The 18,985-nt window shown below is 44.3% G+C and overlaps 2 protein-coding genes across 4 annotated transcripts in view; one reads left to right on the plus strand and one right to left on the minus strand.

Annotated features, from left to right (window-relative positions):
* Positions 1-7,926, minus strand: part of NAA25 (N-alpha-acetyltransferase 25, NatB auxiliary subunit) — a 32,659-nt gene extending 24,733 nt beyond the window's left edge. Inside the window, exons 1-4 of the mRNA XM_050906484.1 lie at positions 7,866-7,926; positions 4,276-4,361; positions 3,187-3,325; positions 1,382-1,500 (exon numbers count right to left, since the gene is read on the minus strand). Of these exons, the coding sequence (XP_050762441.1) occupies positions 1,382-1,500; positions 3,187-3,325; positions 4,276-4,361; positions 7,866-7,923 (402 nt within the window). The 5' untranslated portion in view covers positions 7,924-7,926. The remainder of the gene's footprint in view (positions 1-1,381; positions 1,501-3,186; positions 3,326-4,275; positions 4,362-7,865) is intronic.
* Positions 7,927-8,099: 173 nt separating this feature from the next.
* Positions 8,100-18,985, plus strand: TRAFD1 (TRAF-type zinc finger domain containing 1). 3 transcript variants are annotated; one of them, XM_050906935.1, is made up of 11 exons: positions 8,100-8,367; positions 9,769-9,904; positions 9,978-10,031; positions 11,224-11,632; positions 13,054-13,323; positions 14,057-14,130; positions 14,327-14,539; positions 16,392-16,518; positions 16,771-17,077; positions 17,659-17,731; positions 18,371-18,985. In XM_050906935.1, exons 1-11 carry the CDS (start codon positions 8,318-8,320, stop codon positions 18,419-18,421), a joined length of 1,764 nt encoding a protein of 587 aa, XP_050762892.1. In that variant the 5' UTR covers positions 8,100-8,317; the 3' UTR covers positions 18,422-18,985. The 3 variants fall into 3 exon arrangements, with proteins under 3 accessions (XP_050762892.1, XP_050762893.1, XP_050762891.1); XM_050906936.1 differs by lacking the exon at positions 18,371-18,985 and adding an exon at positions 18,094-18,203; XM_050906934.1 differs by lacking the exon at positions 18,371-18,985 and having other exon boundaries at positions 8,142-8,160; positions 8,303-8,367; positions 17,659-18,077.

Raw genomic sequence — 18,985 nt, forward strand, 5'->3', positions numbered from 1 at the left:
CTAGCCTAACACGTAAACAGTTATTCACACATTTCTCTCTCAGATTTCCAGTGCCTATATATGATGGACAACACTTTTACCCATACAAAATCTGTAATTAATTTTAAGAAACTACATATAATACAGTCTACCACCACAGATGGACTTTTGTGCCAATTTCCTGACTGCAGTCTCAGTTTGCATTTTCCAGTACTTTCAGCTGAAATACCCCAGAACACAGGACGCTGAGGTTTATTTTCACTCTCCAATCAGTTAGCATCCACACACTCTTTGCATTTCCAAGTCCTTAGGTCGAATGCACAGGCCAATCTGGAACATCCTACTCTCTGACAATGTCTGGCTAACTTAACTAGATACGTGTTTGTATGACATTTTAAACATACAAAATGTTAAATACCATTATCTGTGTAAGACTGGCATTTTTTCCACTCATGGTCGTAGACAGGAGTACAATTAACATACAGTCACATCCCTGAAGTTTAGATTGTCATATGAGGCTTGTAATTTCATGTACATTAATAACTTAGCCCCTATCTACAGCTTGAACTCAAACAGCATACAAGTTGGGCTACAATGGAGAATAACACTTCTGCTCAATATATTCTTTTAGTTATTTAAACCAAACTTGTACAAAAATTCAAGTCACCTTAACACAGTGGGAACGAGAAGGAGTTTAGGACTCATTTACTTGGCTCTCTGTGCTTTTTTATACAGAAGAGTGAGCGCGCATGCTTTGAAAAGAATCTTCCATTTATAGGCATTCTCCAGGCACCTAATTTGGAAGGGATGAAAACAAAACTAACCAGCATGACACTGTTCTGCCAACTGAGAAGTAAGATGTACTTAAAGGAAGCGCTTTTTAGTTTTTCTTCACTGAATTGCAACCAATACAAACCTAGTTATATGTTAGATTCCAGAGGTAAGAGCATGGGCAAGATTACTTTTTTCTTCCCAAAGACAACAGCAAATTAAGGACTAAAGCAAGTTTCTAAACATGGATCAGAAGATTTTGCTAGATCATCTTCTATCTATTCCAGAATTCTTTTATAATACACCTCCTCATACGTAACCACCATACTGTTCAAGACAGATTGACAAAAACCTCCCAAAATAACCAACATATTCTATCAGACCAGATATGCACACGAAAGGCACAGTTGTCCTATCCCATGTAAGGAAAAGAAAGCATTTGTCTTCAGATAACCCATCCCCTAAATAACAGTCTTTTAAGCCTTTCTGTAAAAACTAACACAGAGTATAACTTCTGCCTTAACCCAGCTTAGCTTTCTGGAAGATTACACATAATATGAAAAGGCATTAACAGTAAGATATATAGAAAAAGACAGCTTAAAATGACCGGAACACAAATTGTTGATCGTACCTGTTGCATCTTCTTGTATTCTCCAACCCTGGCATAGGCCATGAAGAGATGAGAGTGGTACTCTTCACTGTTGGGAACCTTCTTTACAGCTGCTTCATAAAGTTTAGTTACCAGTTCCGCTAAACCAAAACCAGATGCTTGAGTTAAGACAAATTTGGGAATAATTTTAAAGCGCAGCTACCTAAAGATAGCATCAGCAATACTCTGAACAGTAAACTAATTACACTCAACCACAGAAATGGTACTCTCTCCCCCAAGACCCCAAGCACTACAAACAGTAGTCAAAGGAGGAAAATGCTTAAAAAACCCAAACAAACCAACCTCAAAATAGAGTTAACAGCAACAACTGAACTTCTCAGAAGTACTTAAGTCTTTTTCTTAAGAAAGTTTATCTATTTTGGAGCATCAAACTGAATGAAGATTTCTACTCCGGGCAGAATGACTGCTCCACATGAATGATGTATCAAAACACAGAACATTTTCAGAGCCTAATATCAAATTAGTTACTCTTATTGTAGGTTTACTTATGTTAGTTATATCCTGTTATTTCCCAATTGCCTATTTTAGTACTCTTAACAAGTAAAATACCTCCCGCTATACTTTTTAATAATAGGCCTATCATGACTAAATACTTATGATGATATAATATGCAAAACTTTCTTACATTTTCACCCTTCCAGATTTTTTTTTTCCTTACACATACAATCATATCTCAATGTAGTATTAGAAAACTAAATGTAATTTGTCTTTCACGTAGTTTACATATCCTCAACACACATACATAAAACATCTAATTACAATTTTCTTGCAGGACCAAAAGTGGAAGTGCCTAACACCCACCATTTCCTTTCTGAGTTACAAACCTAAAAGTTAGAAACCTGAGCTTAATGCTTATGCAAGTTGTTCAGAATCACAGCAAGGCTTCTGACATTCTCAGGGGGTTTTTTACATTGAAGTCTCACATACACACAAAAATTTCATATTATTTGAGAAATTATGCTTTAACTCCACATACACACATAGAGACAGAAACAAACTAGTAGAGCATAAGCAATTGCTATATTGCAGACTGATACCAAATATCTATTTCCACAAAAGTTGTTTCACCCCATTGTCATTGCTCCAGCAATTCAACAATAAATGTTGCTACCACCACCGAGAACCACAAGAAGCTGCCAGAAGCAACAACTGTTTAGAGCCATAGATAAGCAGTATATAAGGTCTGGCTTCTTTCAGAAAAGCACATGCGATTTTACTCCGTCACTCAAACATTCACGATTTAGTAATTTTAAAATACCTTATCGCTACAAGGAACTGTACTGAAAAAGCTAATGCGGTCAAATTGAGAGGCCAGGATTTCCTTTCTGTTTGTCACACAGCTTCTTGAGGCCTGAACCCCTCGACTACGATCTCACAGCATTAAGCACACTCCAAACCACAGACCATGTGATTTGTCATCTCTACCACATCTACTGACAACAAATTCCAGTAGCTTTCATTAAAAAAAAAAAGTGAACTCACAGGCTGATCATGATGGATGATTATTAGCATGCCATTCATTTAGGAACCGTGTACACAGTAATGTTAATGAGAGAAGCCTAAACAAGGTTCTTTGCTTTATGGTGATCACTAGAGCCTTAGAGGCATTTATAACAGGCATCATTTAAATTCTCTGAGTCTCTCAATAACACACCCATACACGAACCCTGGACTTTGCACATTTCCCATGAAACTGTGGGTCACATATACTTCCGGAAGAACATAAATAATTATGATTTTTAAGAGAAGCAAAGGAAAAAGCTTACGTCTATGCATTTCCCGGTAAAGAATAGTTAGTGCTTGCAAGGAATTATCATCTGTGGGTTCAAGTGCTGCTACTTCTTGTGCCAGAGCATACGCTTCATCTTGCTTGCCAGTTCTCTGCAAGCCAATTGCCTTTAGAACCTATTGACACAACACAGAGGCAGCTGTTAGAAACACAGTTGGCAGTTACCAGTGGAAATCCTCTTATTCCTGGTGAGGAGAGGCTTTGCCCAACCACCTCATTACTTCTACAGAACTTCAGGTTTTATTAAGCTTCTAATCCATATGGCTGTAGAGGAAAACTTCCAGATGCAAGCTGCATCAAATAGCGTGGCTTTGCATTTCTTAACAAACATGCAGGCCGCTCCAAGGCATCAGCTGCCACTCAGTTTTCCCTACCTGCAGGCTGAAAACTGACCAGTCCTGCCAATTTTCATTTTTTTTCTTTCAGTAACTGGCCAGAGAGAAGTGACATAAATGAGATTCAGGTCAATGACACTCGCTTCAGCTTGGGAAGCTTTCAAAATGTAGAAGTGGGAAGAACTGTAGAGGAAAATCCACAGGGAAAAAGAAAAAAGTAGAAAGATAGTCATATGTTCAGAAAACCGAGGAACAGAACTCCTTTCCCTTCAACAGGGGCACAGCAAGGAGGGCAGCGAACAAGAAGCAGAAGAGCAAATGCCTCCAGAAATCACCTTGTTATGTTTTACTAAGGAATACACCTCCCAAAACAACGTCTTGGTCCAAACTACTACAGATGGGTATCCCAAACTAAGGTCTAAAAGAGGCATTTTTAAGGCGCAGCCCATGTGCCAAGGCTGCTTGCAGTGGCTCTGACAGGGAGCTAGACAACTAGCTCAGGCGTAACCAACTACACTTTAGTCATTAGAGGCACCTCACCAAGAGGATCCGTACAAGTTTTCAGGCAAACTCGATATCGTGTGAACGAGAACACCCCGAGATGTTTCAGAGGGTTCAGAAAACACTGGTCTCTGGAAGATCATGGACACTCCTCGAAAGGCACAGCGAAACACTCCAAGTCTCAGAGCTATGCTCACCAAACGAGGTCAGTGCACTGCAATCACACTTACCTTTGCACAGTGAAGATCCTTGTGTTTTTTGAGCAGTTTATCCGCTTGCTGGATTGCCATTTTATTATTGCCATTATCGAGATAATCTGCATAAGAACAACATATATAGTATTATAACACAAGACCATTCTGGAAAGCTACCTCTAATTTTACTGTGGAGTATGTGCTGTTAGGCCAGTAGCGCAAACCCCATTTTCCTTGTACAATTACTATTAAGCCAAACGTTCAGGAAACATGTCATTCTGTAGATGAAGTATTCATCTCACTGTACGAGTTTTAGTCATTCAAACAAACAAGCTTTTGTAATTACTCCACATAGATCATTACAGCAACAAAAGAGACGTATAATAGAGCGGGTTCTGCAGCAACAGCTCTTTGCTAGCAATTGAGCTTAGGCTCTTTGCTTCAGTAAAAGTAGAAATTAATTGGGTGTGCCTTTGGGAGACTTTCAATGACTTTTAACAGGCAGCAGGTTAGAAACTAAGCACTCGCAATCTATCAAAGCATTAAGTGAGAAGCCCTACTTGTCCACACAATCCATGCTTCAGGCACAGCAAATCTGTCCTCTAACAGAGTACCACTAGGCTTTCACCAGACTGGTTTTAAAGACAAAAATGTGAAGCTCCCAGGGGGAGCTTCACTATTTCCTAGGGGGATATCCCACCATCTAGTAAAACTTCAGCTGTAGAAAACAAACCCCTGTCTTGAGACCATTTTCTCCTTTTTTCAGCTTGGTATTATAATTTTCAGCTTCACCTACAGTGCATCATCATGTTATCAGACAAATACAAACCAGCAATTTTAAATTAGACCATGACCCCTATATGCTTCCCCTCCCTCAAAAATACTTACTAACCAAAACCTAGCGGAAAAACTTAGCTGCACCTGACGTGCCAATGGGGAAGGGTCTGCTCACACCGTTCTGGCCTCTCCCCTACCAAACTGCGAACAGAGCTAATGCCAGTTAACTGAAATTACGTTACACATCTTTTTCTCATCAAGACTGCAGTTCTCATTATGAGAGAGAACTCTTTTACCGAGTAGAGAGGTGACCTTTAGTAATTCCTTGGTATATGGTACAAAGTGTGCATCTATACTAATGAGATTTATATTCGGCAGCTTTAACATTTGCTTCCATGGCCAAGTAAGTGCTGCAGATTTCAAGTAGAGCTAATTGGGCTCCTGAGACCACACACACAAAACCTCAAATGAGGCAGCCTGCCCACACTAACCAAAACAAAATGTGCTGCATAAAATAGAGTTTGAAACTGTAATACGTTGTCTTTACATGGGTTAGATGGCTATTTTAACTTATGAAAACCTGTGCATCACCTTTAACATTAAAACTTAAGCAGGGATTTCTCAGTGAAGAGGTTTCAAAACTGTGGAACAGAACATCTTGGCGATCTCTTCATATACCAGCAGAGACTTCTTGATTTAAGAATCCGTGTTACTCAGTTCACTTACACACAAATTATCTGCCACACTGCACTGCCTGTCTTGGATTGTTTTAACAACTGCACCGATAAGATCTCTGCTTTAGGTCTCCTAAAGTAAATCAAATAAACCACAAACCTCTCTAAACTGCAGCAGAATAAAAAGACTGTATTTTGCTAACAACAAGTAAGTTTGTTGGAAGCCAAAGTAGCTGGCAACTTCCAAAGGAATTCAAGCTAAAGGAAAATAAACTTAAGCCTACATTAGTTGCAAGTCTGTAGGTGGAGATGTTCAGTGGCTGGAAATGCAACACGTGAACCTTCAGGTGAAGGGAGAACAAAACAAGATGAAAGATAAACATAGCTGTCAAGGAACCCTGAATAACCAAGGCACACGGTGCAAACTGAAAAGCGCTGTTTTAAGTCAAGAACCAGACCTTCGATCTCATGCTGCATGTCTCCAGTTTATGACACACGTGAAGTTGTGTCTTTACCTCTTTAAGGACATACACTTTATTTTGGGTTCTGCAGCACCAAAGCCTAAATTCAAATCTTACACTGCAGATAATCCTTTCTAGAACTAGCAGAAAGCTATTTTAAAGCGCTCTCTCTAATAGCTGTACTCTCTGAAATGAGTACAGTGAAATACATCTCAACATCATCTGCTTTAATATCAGTTGAATTTACGAAGCTTTTCCTTTGAAGAACATTTAAGATCTTACACTGGTTAGAACACAAATAATTGCACATTAATAAAAATGGCAATCACAGCACGTACAGAAAACTAAGGAAAAAACTTAAAATTGTTACAAAAAGACAAACTGCACAGCTGCGTTCCTAATTATGCAATGAGCTTTAAGACAGCTGTGTGTTTACACTTTTAATCAAACCAAACTATCTTCCTCCATATCACTGGAACCCATCACAGATGCAAGTCTATACCGCACCGTCCTCATTGCCCGCGCGGCAAAGGACATTCCCAAGGCACGTTTGTCCCCAAATGAGGGCAGCTCTCCACATGTTTGCAGGGAGAGATTTTTTTCTGGTGTTGAAAAAGTTGAGAACATTTTCCGAAATCTCTATCCAATCTTCAGTTTTAGGGAAGAAACGACACCGTAGCCTGGGGAAGTGTTTTTCTTTTCTCTTTCTCTGTATTTGCATAAACTGAGACAAGCTTGTCTACAATCTCTTAAGCAATCCCAATGGCATATAATACCCTTGAAATATTTGGGGACCGCTTCATACAAGAGGTTTCTTAACTAGACCGTCTCCTTCTAACTACTTCACTCTTGTCTCCCAATTAATTTTCATAACACCGTTATTAGTCTGTGCCACAACCACTTCAACATACAACTTTAAGGTTTCCGTGACTGCTCTTGTTCTTTTTATGAATTAATCCATTTCTAACTTCTCTGCAGCAGAAAACAAACGCCGACCGAAGTTACCTTGACGGACAGAAAGAGGCACAGAAACCACCGCCACCCGCGGAGAGAGGTACCGCCCGTGAGCGGGCTGCGCTCGCCCCTCCACGCCTCCTCCCAGACGCGGGTGGGGGGGGTTCCGAGCAGGGAGACCCCCGGGCGGGCAGCGGGGCGGGGGGGGGCTCAGGGGAAAGCACCGCTGCCCGCAGGAAGACACCCGGCGGGAACAGAGCCCGGGTCCCCCCCCGGCCCGGCCAAACTCCCGCTTCCAGCCCCGGGCGGACGGCCCGGGAGGGAGCCGGGGCAGGGCTTCGCCGGCCTCCGCGGCAGCTCCCCGCACACACACCGCGGGCTGAGCGGGGCAACGGCGCCCGGCCGAGAGCCGCCCGCAGGAGGAAGGACGGGACGGCGGGAGGCCGAGAGCCTCCCCCGGGGGAGGGCGGCCGGGGCCGGGGCCGCGCTCCCCCTCGCCCCCACAGCGGGCTGCCCCGGCGCCTGCCCGCCGAGGGGAGCGCGGGGCTCCCCCGCCGCCGGGAATGGGGCGGGAGAGGCGGGCGGGCGGAGGGCCCCGCCGGAGGAGCCAGCCAGCGCTTGCCGGGCCGGGCCGCCCGGCGGGCCCCTCCGCCCCGTCCCCAGGCGCCGCCAGCCGGGCCGGGGCAACCCCGCGAGGCCGCGGCAGCGGGACGGCCCGCCGGGCCGGGGGAGCGGGAGCGAGGGGCCGCGGAGTCCGTACCGTAGATGGGCCGCAGGCGCCGGTCGTTGGGGTCCTGCACATGGCCCCGCGCCGCCATGATGAGAGCGCAGAACCGCAGTGCGCAGCCGCCGGCCCGGCCGGCCCGGGGGCGGGGGTGAAGGGGCCGGTAGGAAGCGCGGGGCGGGGCCGGGCCCGGTGTTGGGTTCCTGAGGAGCCCGGGGAGCGGGGCCGGTGTTTCCCGTTCTCGGGGCTGGGTCGATCCCCACCCCGCAACCAGCCCCCCCTGCAGTGCCGAGGGCGGGGGTGTCTCCTCCTTCCTTCCCTCTCCCCTGAGGTACGGGTGCCCCAGCCCTCTCGGCCGGCTGAGGGAAGGGAGCAGCCGCCCGCCGGCGGTGCCCCGGGCCCCCGCGCTGAGGGAACGGGGGTGTCTTTCCCCCCGCTGAGGGGCTGAGGGAAAAGGGGTGCCTCTCTTTCAGCCCCCGGACAAAACAATGGCTATAGCTGCAGTTACCGAGGCGGAAACCCGGCTGTGTGGCAACTGGTAAGAAATGAAACCGAATGCTTGGCAGGGGTGTCTTTGTGTTGGTGCCTGTCCTTCGGGCAGGCGAGCTCAGGGATTAAATAAGCAAGCAGTATATATTCCCTTGAAATGCTATGAAATACTAGAAGGTGCAGATTAATAATGAACATACTATCTTTCTAGAAATGTTTGGGCTTTGGTTTTACCTGGTCAAGTATTAATGTCTAACGAAGTCATTTTCCCAACCTTTACTGAAGTTTCTGACTTAACAGGCAACTAGATAGAAAACAAAGTATTCAAATAGCAATAGACTGGATTTTCAGTGAGGTACACATGAAGTACACGATTCTAAGTTTTTCTTTAGCAGCTATGTGGCTCAGAAACAGAGATATAAAAATAGGATTAATAGGCACATATTGTTGTGGCAGTTGTTTCTCTTTGATAACAGTTCTCTTTCTTTAGAAGCTCCAGTGTTGGTAATACATTTACTGATAATGATGCAATCTCAGAAGTTGCATCTTGAATACAAGCAACTAAATAAACTTTTTCTTAAAGAGGCATCAGAATCCAAACAGTTTCTTGCAACATCAGTCTACTTTGTTTGCAAGCAGCGAGTATGTGTAGTTTAGACACTGCTGTTGGACTTTGTTGCTTTGCCAGGCTGTTGGCTGCTTGGGATCTGGCAAGGGAGAAAACTGAACAGCTGTAGTGTTTTTCCTATGTGACATGGAAGGCACTAAGCAATAGGTTATAAAGTTTAATTTTGGTGTTTTGAAGGCTGATTTCCTGGGCGGGGGAGAGGGGAGGAATGCTACCTCCATCCAGAAATGCTTCCTGCTTGAGGCAGGAATAAGGGCTAAGCTCCTACTGCCTCAGTTCTTTTTGGACCTTTTGTGTTTGTAAGCCTTGCATCCTCCTCAAGGTAGGAAGATGAGTATCTTAGAAATGAGGTGAGTTGGGGAGTTTTGGCTACAGAGTAATATGGTTACTGCTGTCATCCACTGAACAGATCTGGCCTAACAGGATCTGTTATTTATTTTTTCCAAGCAGAGCACTCTTCGACCTCTCATAGCCAAGTTATTTTCAGGAGGAAACTTTTATCTTCTCAGATGAGTTTATTAACTTGAACCTGGTGATAACTTGTTTATGCTGCAAAATTTGTCTTTCACATAAGGAAATAAATTCACCTTGATTTTATCTTAATGCAGTGTGAAAAGTGTGACTTTTGCATGCTATGTACGTTAATATACCACCTATAAAGGAACATTGAGGGCTGGTTGGGCTTGCCTTTCTCTTTAGTTACTCAGTTCTCTAAACCATGAATTCGTAGAAAGCTTTCTTAGGATTTTTTTGTTCCCAAAAACTGCTTGAAATTGTTGTCAGTGTATTTTCTGCAAAGTAACCTCTGTGACTTTCTCATAGCAAAAAGGATATTCCTGCTGCTAATTTCATCATTCATGAAATCCACTGTAGCAGAAATATTGAAGTATGCCGCTACTGCAGTGAATCAATCCCGAAGTCTGAAATGAAGAACCACATTGAGTCTGAACATGTGCAGGTGAGAAACAAATTCCTCCTCTAAAATTGCTGACTTCTATGGCAATTAATCTAACGAGGTCTGTTTATTGTAGGTTACCTGCAAGTGTAGGATGAAGATAGAAAACAGTCTCTTGAAGGATCATGAGGTTGGTGGACTTTATATTATTAGGCACTTGGAAGATACTCTGTGGTATTTCCGAGCACTGATTCTAGAGCCTTTCTGTCAGCCAGGACCTGGATTCCAACCTTTTTACTGAACCATGCTTTCTAAATTCACAGCCTCTGAGAGAAGGTGGTTGGAAACTGCCTTAAAGTGGTGGAGCCTGCTCAAGTCTTCATATTAAAGGGGTATATGTGATAATTGGTGATTTTGTCCTTCCTTATTAGTGATGAAGATGAAAAATGGTACGCTATTTCAAAAGTACAGAATATGATTAACTTGACTTTTTTCATTCCTTTAACATTACGCATTTCTGACTCTGCTGCAGTCATTATGAGTTTTAATAACTCATTATGTCCAAACAGACTTTTAAAATAGCTTGTAAAATAAACTAAAATAGGACACAGTGGGATTTTCTGAGTTTCTGAATCCAGTTGGCTGCTGGCACAGCCAACAATCTTGTTATAAATGTCAGTACCTTCCCTTCCTATGGGCTCATTTAAAGACAGCTCTGGAAGTGCCACCTAAGTCTGCTTATTGCTGAGGAATGAAGGATTTTCTTTGAAGATATGTCCAGTTTGAAACCCTGGAAGTAGTTTATCCTTCACGTTTGTGTGTAGTGCTTTTAGTTTTGTTTGTAAAGCAAATGATGATGTATTATTGCAGCATCTGCAATTATAACATGTATTTCATCTATGTATTTCATTTATGTTTAACCCCTTTTGAAGGCAACTTACCTGTCATTCAGTGTAGGGTAAAGAACATATGCAAGCAGTTCTTCTTGAGTAGTAAATGAGCTGTAAATCTGTTCCCTAATAGAACACACGCTAACATGTTTTTTGACAGTACTCAATGAAATGTGATTAATACTGGATTTCAAGACTGTATCTAAATGCTAACTTCAAAAAGCACTATGTGAATCTGCTGTCCAAGCATTACAGATTTTAAAAAAATGTTCTGAGTATTCGGAGTGCTTCAGCTGGCGTGTTTATGACTACCCAGGTTATACAACATGTCGTTCTTACATTTCTCACCTAGTATCTTATTCCAGGCTATTGTAGCTTTGGATCTGGCTAAAGAAACAATAGACGGCTCAACTCTTAAGCAAACTGAGAACATCCCTCTGCCTTTGCCTCAGTCTTCCATATGTGAAGAATAATCCCTCTTTCTTTTTCCAGGCGTCAGCTTGCCCTCTGCGTCCAGCCCTCTGCCAGTACTGTGACATACAGCTTACTTTCAACAAGCTCCAGGACCATGAAATTTACTGCGGAGCTAGGACTGAGACATGTGGTGGGTGCGGTCGTAACGTCATGGTGAAAGATCTAAAAGAGCATCCTCGAGTCTGTGGGCAAGAGGTGAAACAAGTAAGAGGGAGCAGAACGGTGCCTCGCTTTGAGGATGAGGATGCAGATTTGCACGCCCTTCGAGACGTTAGAAACCGACTAAGATCAGGTAACTCTGCTGGGCCTTTGTGGAGGATGCCCAAGGTGCTGGAAAAGCAGATTTATCGCAGCTGTGTAGGAGATAAAACCCTTGAGGACATCAGCAGAAGAAATGTTTCAGCAGTGCAAAGAAATCAAAAGCAAGGTAAGGTGTAGAGAAGAGTAATAATTGGCTTTTAATTTGATATTTGGCACCTGATCCAAGTATGATCCAACCTGATTACCGATCCAACCCTGATCACAAGGTTTTGTAATTGCTTGCTGTGAAAATACTGAATAATGAAAGCTCCTGAGGCACTGTGAGTGGGACTGTTTTACCGTGGAATAGAACTCAAAGGTATACGCCAGCTAAATAGAGGACTGCTGAGGTACCTGGTGTGAAAGCCCAGTCCACTGCCTGTTCTTTTGTCTCAAAGTATCTAGCTTAAAAATGAAATTGGAGTTGTTTGCTCACTGCAAATTCTGTCCGTTTTTGTTTAGCAGCTGCACTCCTCTCTACTTCAGTTAAGCAGAAGGGTAGGTAAGATCTGGATGTGGGTTCCCATATGTAGTGCTGTGCATTTCTGCAGTAACATCCTGTTTGGACATAGCTGAGACTATTATCAATGCCTCTGCTCTTTCCTAAGCCTCTAATCTCTTACCTCCCCCCGTACAGGGGGTCATGTCACACTTAAGACATAGCCTTTCCATGAGCTCGCGGCTGAATCTATGCTCTGCTTTATGCTGTGGGCCACTCAGAGGATTTAACACTGCAGAATACTAAATTACAGTCTTTGCTGTAGAAGACTGCCTGGCTTGTCGAAATAACTTCTGGGCTTAGTTAATAAAACTGAATAATCTGGAGAGCCGTAACTTGTAGGCCACTTACACTAACTTCCAAAGAGTGTTCACAAGTAGTATTTTTATGCACATGTAAGCTTTGTTTAAAATTCTCATGTAATCAGTACAAATGAAATACCAGAGAGATTTGAAATAGGCCAGCACGGGTGAGGAGCACTTAGCCTGTCTTTAGGCATCATCGGTTGAGTCTTGGGCCCTGTTCTGGAACCCTGGTTTTCTTTTCAGTGTAGCTTTCCTACCAGAAAAAACTTCATGGTTTTCTTCTGTACATGTATAATTCCCACTGTTGTCAAATGTAATATCATTAAAAGGAATTTGTTTTCCCATCGATATACTGAAAAATCAAAGCTGAAGTGTTTCAGCCTTGTAAAAGGGATGAGACTACAGTACATTAATTGGAGCTTGTTCACAGTGTAGATCACAAAAGGTTCCTCAGTGTCTTTGTAAAGCTCCCAAGAAGCTTAAGTTCAAGCTTTCGGAGTAAGGGGAACGACTTTCTTCTTTTTCTCCTTTTTCGCTTGTTACAAACAAAAATAGGATGACTGTTTTCCTTCTTCCTCCTGAATTTGATACAGGTGTCCTTCTGGGCTTTGAAACGCTGAACTCCGTGAGTGTCCACATGTGCACATGTGAAACCCTCATGGCTGAGCTAGTCTAATGTCCAGAAGGGAACTGCTTGTTGCAGGCTTTACATTCTCTCAAATTTATGATATTTATCTTTTGAAGAGGATGAACTGGAGCAGTTGGAGAGAAATGAAAACACTCATTCTTCACTTTATGACGAGTGGAATGCCGATTTAGACTACGTGTTGGCTCTTAGCCTACAAAATGAGAATAATCCTCGCAATAATACTGCAGCTGAAATTCCCAGTGACGTCTGGGAAAACTGCTACACCAAAGAGTCTGTGCCATCTGCCTGTCTTAATGAGACAGACAAGTCAAATGTCCTCTCCTGTGACTCTCTAGTGGCTTTTAGCACGTCAAACCACATAAAAAGTAAGTATAAATGCTGTTGTGGTCGGTTTTTTTCCTTGAAGTTTGAGGGAAGGGAGAAGGAAAAAGAGGATTCTTGGACCGGGAAGGTCAAAGATTATCTAGGTATTTTAAAATGTCAAAATGAGTCTCTTTGAGACTCCCACTAAATCGTTTTTAGATAATTAATACACAGGAGATTAGGCTCTCCATGAGTACCATTCTTCCCTCCTTAAATTTTATCTCCTGCTCTCTCAAAACTTAGCAATATTAGTGTTTAAAATAGTTTCTTTCAAAGAGGTATTACTAAAGCAAGACAGCAGGGGAAGAAGAAATAAAAGCTATAGTGAATCTCTGACCTTAATATGTGGCGAGAGCTTCGTAACAACTGAGTAGGTGACAACTTTCTTGTTGAAGTAAACATGATAGGGAGGGAGGATCTGGGGGAGACCTGAAGTGCCAGCTTATTTTGAAAGGAGAAATGGTACTAAAGGATTTACTGAAGGTGGTAATAGGCTTTTTTACTAGACCATTCGATGCACCTTTGACCCCAAAACATTGTTCTCGCTCTGGGCGACGTGAATTTGCTCATGTGAAATTCAGGAAGTGGGACTAGAGTAACTGTTTCCTTGGCATTTGCTCTGGTTGCTGTCCTGCGGCAAACAGCAGTCTGTTGCTTACGAATTTTGAAGATAAGTCGGTCCAACTGCATCAGACTTCTCTATGGTAGAGGATATAACGGTTACTTACTTTGCAGACGATGAGATCATCATGTTGCCATGTGAATTTTGTGAGGAGCTCTGCCCTGCCGAAGATCTGATTCTTCACCAGGTTTAGTACTTTCTTGTGTTGTACCTAGGGGTTTGCAGTAAAGACTTTTTTTCTGTTACCCTGACTGAAAAAGGGTGCAGTCTTCACGCAGTGACACTGTGAGAACTCTAGCAATTTGGTCTTTGCGAAGTATGGATTTTAAAGTCCATCTATGCTCAACAGGAGAGCTAATTTTTCCATGTTGCTTGCATAACAGACAGGTTGTAACCCAGCAAGTGCCTTTGCCTCGTTCAGTAAAAGAAGTTCTCCAAACCCACAAAAATACGATGGTCTGCGTGCTGTTGGGTCCAAAAGCTGCAGGTCTCTCTCTTCATCCCAGCCCCAAGCTGTCTGGGCAGAAGGAGACATTATGATTCCGTGTGAATTTTGTGGCATCCAACTAGAAGAGGAGACGCTCTTTCATCATCAGGTACTAAACAGAACTTGATCTGTTGTATCACATTCAGTTGTTCAAGAACTACGCCAAGTCCTGCGGCCTCTTGTGGCACATTTCAGGAATTCAAGTAACTGTCCCCTGTGTCAGATCTTCCTAAACAAAGCCTCTTGGGTCCCATCTCAGATGTTGTAGTATGCTGAGGCTCTTACTGAAAAAACAATTATTTTGAAAGCTCTTGTAACGAAAACTAAACAAAAGGCCTTAAAATTGTACAATAGAAATGTTTGACTCAACATAAAAGTTATGTTGAAACCAGGATGTATGAATCACAGCTAAGGTGGGAGAGGAACACAAACGTATGACTTGCGTAGGCAAGAGAGGAAGTAGGCAACACAGGCAACAAATGTAGGAGGTGGAGGAATGTCTCAGAGGGTAGACGTAAAGAGAGAGAGAAAGGGTAAGAGCCTGAATATATCGGAAGCTCGGCCCAAGAGAGAAGGGGTGGGTTTATGACGTGATGGGTGCTGCAGAGTGCTTACTAGGGTATTCCGATCCTTCTATACATTGCTGTCTGATACTTCTAATACGGAAAGAACACCAGGTCTTGGTACTGCTGAGGCTGTGACTGCTTTTCAAGAATGCTGGACAGATACCAACTAGATCACTTGGTGCTTTAATGCATCTGTACGCCTGAAGAGCGGATTTGGGGAGTGGTGTGCACATGGAAGAGACAGTCCTCTGGAATTTGCTGCTATTACAGACAAGTTATGAAAATGCTAAGCATGCTCATTTTCTGTTTCATGGCTTTTTCACATTCTTACCGTCCTAACTAACAAACTAGTGAAGCTGTATTTTGTTTGTTTTTCTGGGCCTTTCCTCTCCTAGGTAATAGTAAAGTCAGTATTAATAGAAATGAGATCTGGTAAGATTTCTTAGCTTATCCTGTGCTAAATAGTCGTGCTTGACACTAAGGAGAAGTCCCATCCACTTCCTGTTACAGTTGTCTGTTGCAAGACTGTTTTTCCCCCCCCCTCACCCTATCTAACTATTTTGGAAATGCAGAATGCAAAGACTGCTTTATCTACCAGCTTCTAGTATTTTTGGTGAAGTTTGTGTACGATAATCAGGACTTGTTAAGAATTAGTGACTGGAGCTGAGTTGCAACAATATAGTTTGTTTGCAAACCACAAGAAGGACACCCTGTATTTAAAGTTTTGTGTTCCATGTAGTACTCCTGGTATCTAACAAAGGTAACAAACGTTTTCCTTTCTAGTTCATAGTTTTGTTTTGTGTCCTATGGGTTTCTGTCTTGTTTTGTTGTTCCTTGATGTAATTAACCCGCAGAAAGACATGACTTTATAACCAGGATAGCCAACAGGGGCACTTCTGTGGGCAGCGTGACTTGGAAATCGCTTTTAACTAGGTTTTTGTCCTTGGATTTGGTTTTTATGATGGCACTGATACCAGGTTGATAGCGGGAACTTGATCAGAACTATAGTGACAGTACTTCAGGGCTGCTTTCCCCATGCTTGGCACTGGCTTTGCAGGGTCCTTTTTAGGCGTGAGAGGCAGAAGGCTGAATAAGGCAGCGTATGGTTGTTGGCTGGCTGGCACTGAGGCCCCCCGTACAGGGCGGTTCTGTTCAGCAGGACCGGCTCACGCTGCCAGTTCCATTTTTGCTTAGGTCCTGTGATAGCTAGTAATTATTCCTAAGCTCCGTGTAAGAGAAAACGTGGGTGTCGGCAAGCAGTATCTGCCTCTTCCTAAAAACAGTTCCCTACTAACCTTAATCTTCCTGAGGGCTGATGCTCTGCAGGGTTTTTACAGGAGTCAGTCAGTCTGAATGAGCTGTCATTTCAACAGTCAAATGTATGTTTTGCTTTAGCACCATTGTGATCTGCGCCCAGCCAGCCCAGCAGCCAGCTTTCCGTCTCGGCAGCTGCTGTCTCCTCAAGCCAACAGAGAGAGAAGAGAATCACCAGAGCTGGCTCGGAGACGAATCAGGCATCAAGGTGTGGGCACAACACAGACTTACACACGCTCTTTTCCTTTACGTTTGCAGGAACACTGTGCATGTTCCAAGCTGAGTAGATCGTTACCCTGTTCTGTCTCCAAAATTTAAAAATCTTTGATCCCCTGCCATTGGTCTAGTTTTATGCAAGAAAGATTAAATCACTGAAACTTGGTATCCTCAGAGATCTTGGTTATGAAGCCGTATGCTGCATTTACTATTCCTATTAAGCGCTGTATTCTTGTCCTCTCAGGAGATGTTTCTCCTCAGTGCACAGAAGGCTTTGGGCAGCAGAGGCTCAGCTATCCTGCACGAGGGACCAAGTCCCTGAGTAATACGGCAAACGCCAGGAACGCACCATCGTCCTCTTCGGCGAGAGCTAGCGATGCTCCCGACTCGAGAGGGAAGCCCGGGAAAGTGGCTGGCAACGAGGGAAGACCGAAGAACAGAGGTGCAAATGGATCTGCCGGCGGGACAACGCCACGTGCGAGACCTGCTCAGAGCTTTCCTTCAGAAGCCTTCCCATCCAGCTTCTCGAGAACTCCTCCAACCCAAGCAAGGTAACGCCTTTGTCTTCCGTTTCACGCAGGCACACTGGGCCTGCCCGAACGGGTAAGGGCTCAGTGGCGCTGGAGGAGCAAGTTTTGCTCTGCTGAAAGGGGGGGCGCAGCCTTAGGCCTGGCACGCTCGGATCTTCAGGTGGCAGCAAGCCAACAGCAGCAATCGTGACAAATCCATTCCAGTCCTCTGCCTCATTTCCTTGTGGTGCAAATCTGAACTCCCTCGTATTTGCCTGTGACTCCATTTAATTTGGCTGGTGCTTATCCGAGTTTCAAACAGCGAAATTAGGCTTTTATATCAAAATAGGACGGACAAAATGGTTACTGGGAGAAAATGTAGGATAATGCCTTGTTATCTGTCTGTTGTAGCGCTCTCATCTTAGCTTTTCTCTTCGCTTTTTGAATAGGATTTGGCTCTTCTGCTACAAAAATAACTGGGTCAGGGTTCAGAAGCTTGAAGGGTTTCTTCCCAGACCTCCCAAAGTCTCCCTAGTGTGAAGGACCTGTGTTTATTCAGCAGTAAGAGCACCGAAATGGGTAGGCTTGCTTCCTCTGAAAGCGTCCCTGTTCTTCTTCTGCAGCACCAGCAGTGGCGGAGGAAGGAGCCTCGGGAGGTCGGGTGCTCCCGTCGGCGTCAGGCGCAGGAACGCGCAGGTAAGGCAGCCGGCACGAAGCAGGAGAGCGGTGCTTCGCTCTGTGTCAGGTGCGGACCGGACGCCTCCGTTGCGGAGCGCTTCAGCGGGCCGCTCTCCAGTCTCTCGGTCTACAAATGTTTTAAAGTGCCGAGGGTTAAAGCGCTGTTGACTCGCTGCGTGCCTGGCTCGTCCTGCGAGTGAGACCGGTTGGGAAGAGAGGACAGTGCCTGGCTGTTAGCCCTTGAGGTGCTTTTGCCAGGACCATGAGCTTATTTTACAGCCCTTCCTGCTTCAGGGAGGTTTTTATCAATTGCTTCGTATCACATACTCTTTGAAAACAGCATTTTTACTTTTTATTTTCTCTTTTCCCCTTCCCTTGAGGCAAAAGCCCAGAGCCCAGCGTCTGGACATCCAGAGGAGAAGTGACCCACCACTTCTGAAAAACAGGATGAGCACTCTGTGCACTATTACTATGCATTATAGTACTTATTTACCTGAGCGCAAATAAATTCTTATATTGCTGTGTCATTGAAGACTTGCTATGAAGACTTGCTATGAACTTAAATTTTTATAGGCAGTGATCATTTTATATATATATATATGTATTTTTAATTTGTGAGCATATACTACACGTTTTTACTTCTGTGATCTATACTAGCACCAGTGCAAGACAGCAAATACGCTTCTACCTTGGGAACCACACGGGTGATGTTTCCGTACTGGCTCTTTGTGACACCCAGTGAAAGAGAATTTTTGACACCCCGAGCTTCAAGCGTGGGTCCTGCTGCTCCTGCGCTAGGGCGTTATTCCCAAGGCAGCACCCAGAGACGGAAACCAAAAGGGAGCCGTCGCAGCCGGCACGATGCCGGGGAAGAGCTGAGCCTGGGAGCCGACCCGAGTCCTTTGGAGGAGAGGCTCCTCGGCTGGCACGCTGGCCAACACCCCACGCTGCGAGGGGTTGAATCGAGTGGTTCTGCAGCAGCGAGAGGCGACGGGGCAGCACTGGAGCCCCTGCGCCTGTTCCTAAAGCTTAACGTCACCTCTCCCTGTGGCTGTGGCTCAGCCGGGCGAAGCCGCCTGCGCCCCACGGGGACGGAGGGGTCTGCGCCTCGAGCTGCACGGCCTCGGGTGGTACCGGACACGGCGAGGGGGACGACCACTGTCAGTGGGTAAGCTCCGAGCCCGTGGCTGTCTTGTAAAACGCTTTTTAATGCTGTATTAGTCCGTGCTTTTTAAATTCCTTGTAATAAATTTTATCTGATCGTGTCCCAAA

The sequence above is a fragment of the Gymnogyps californianus genome, chromosome 16, assembly GCF_018139145.2.
Source record: "Gymnogyps californianus isolate 813 chromosome 16, ASM1813914v2, whole genome shotgun sequence".
In the NCBI taxonomy this organism is placed as follows: domain Eukaryota; kingdom Metazoa; phylum Chordata; class Aves; order Accipitriformes; family Cathartidae; genus Gymnogyps; species Gymnogyps californianus.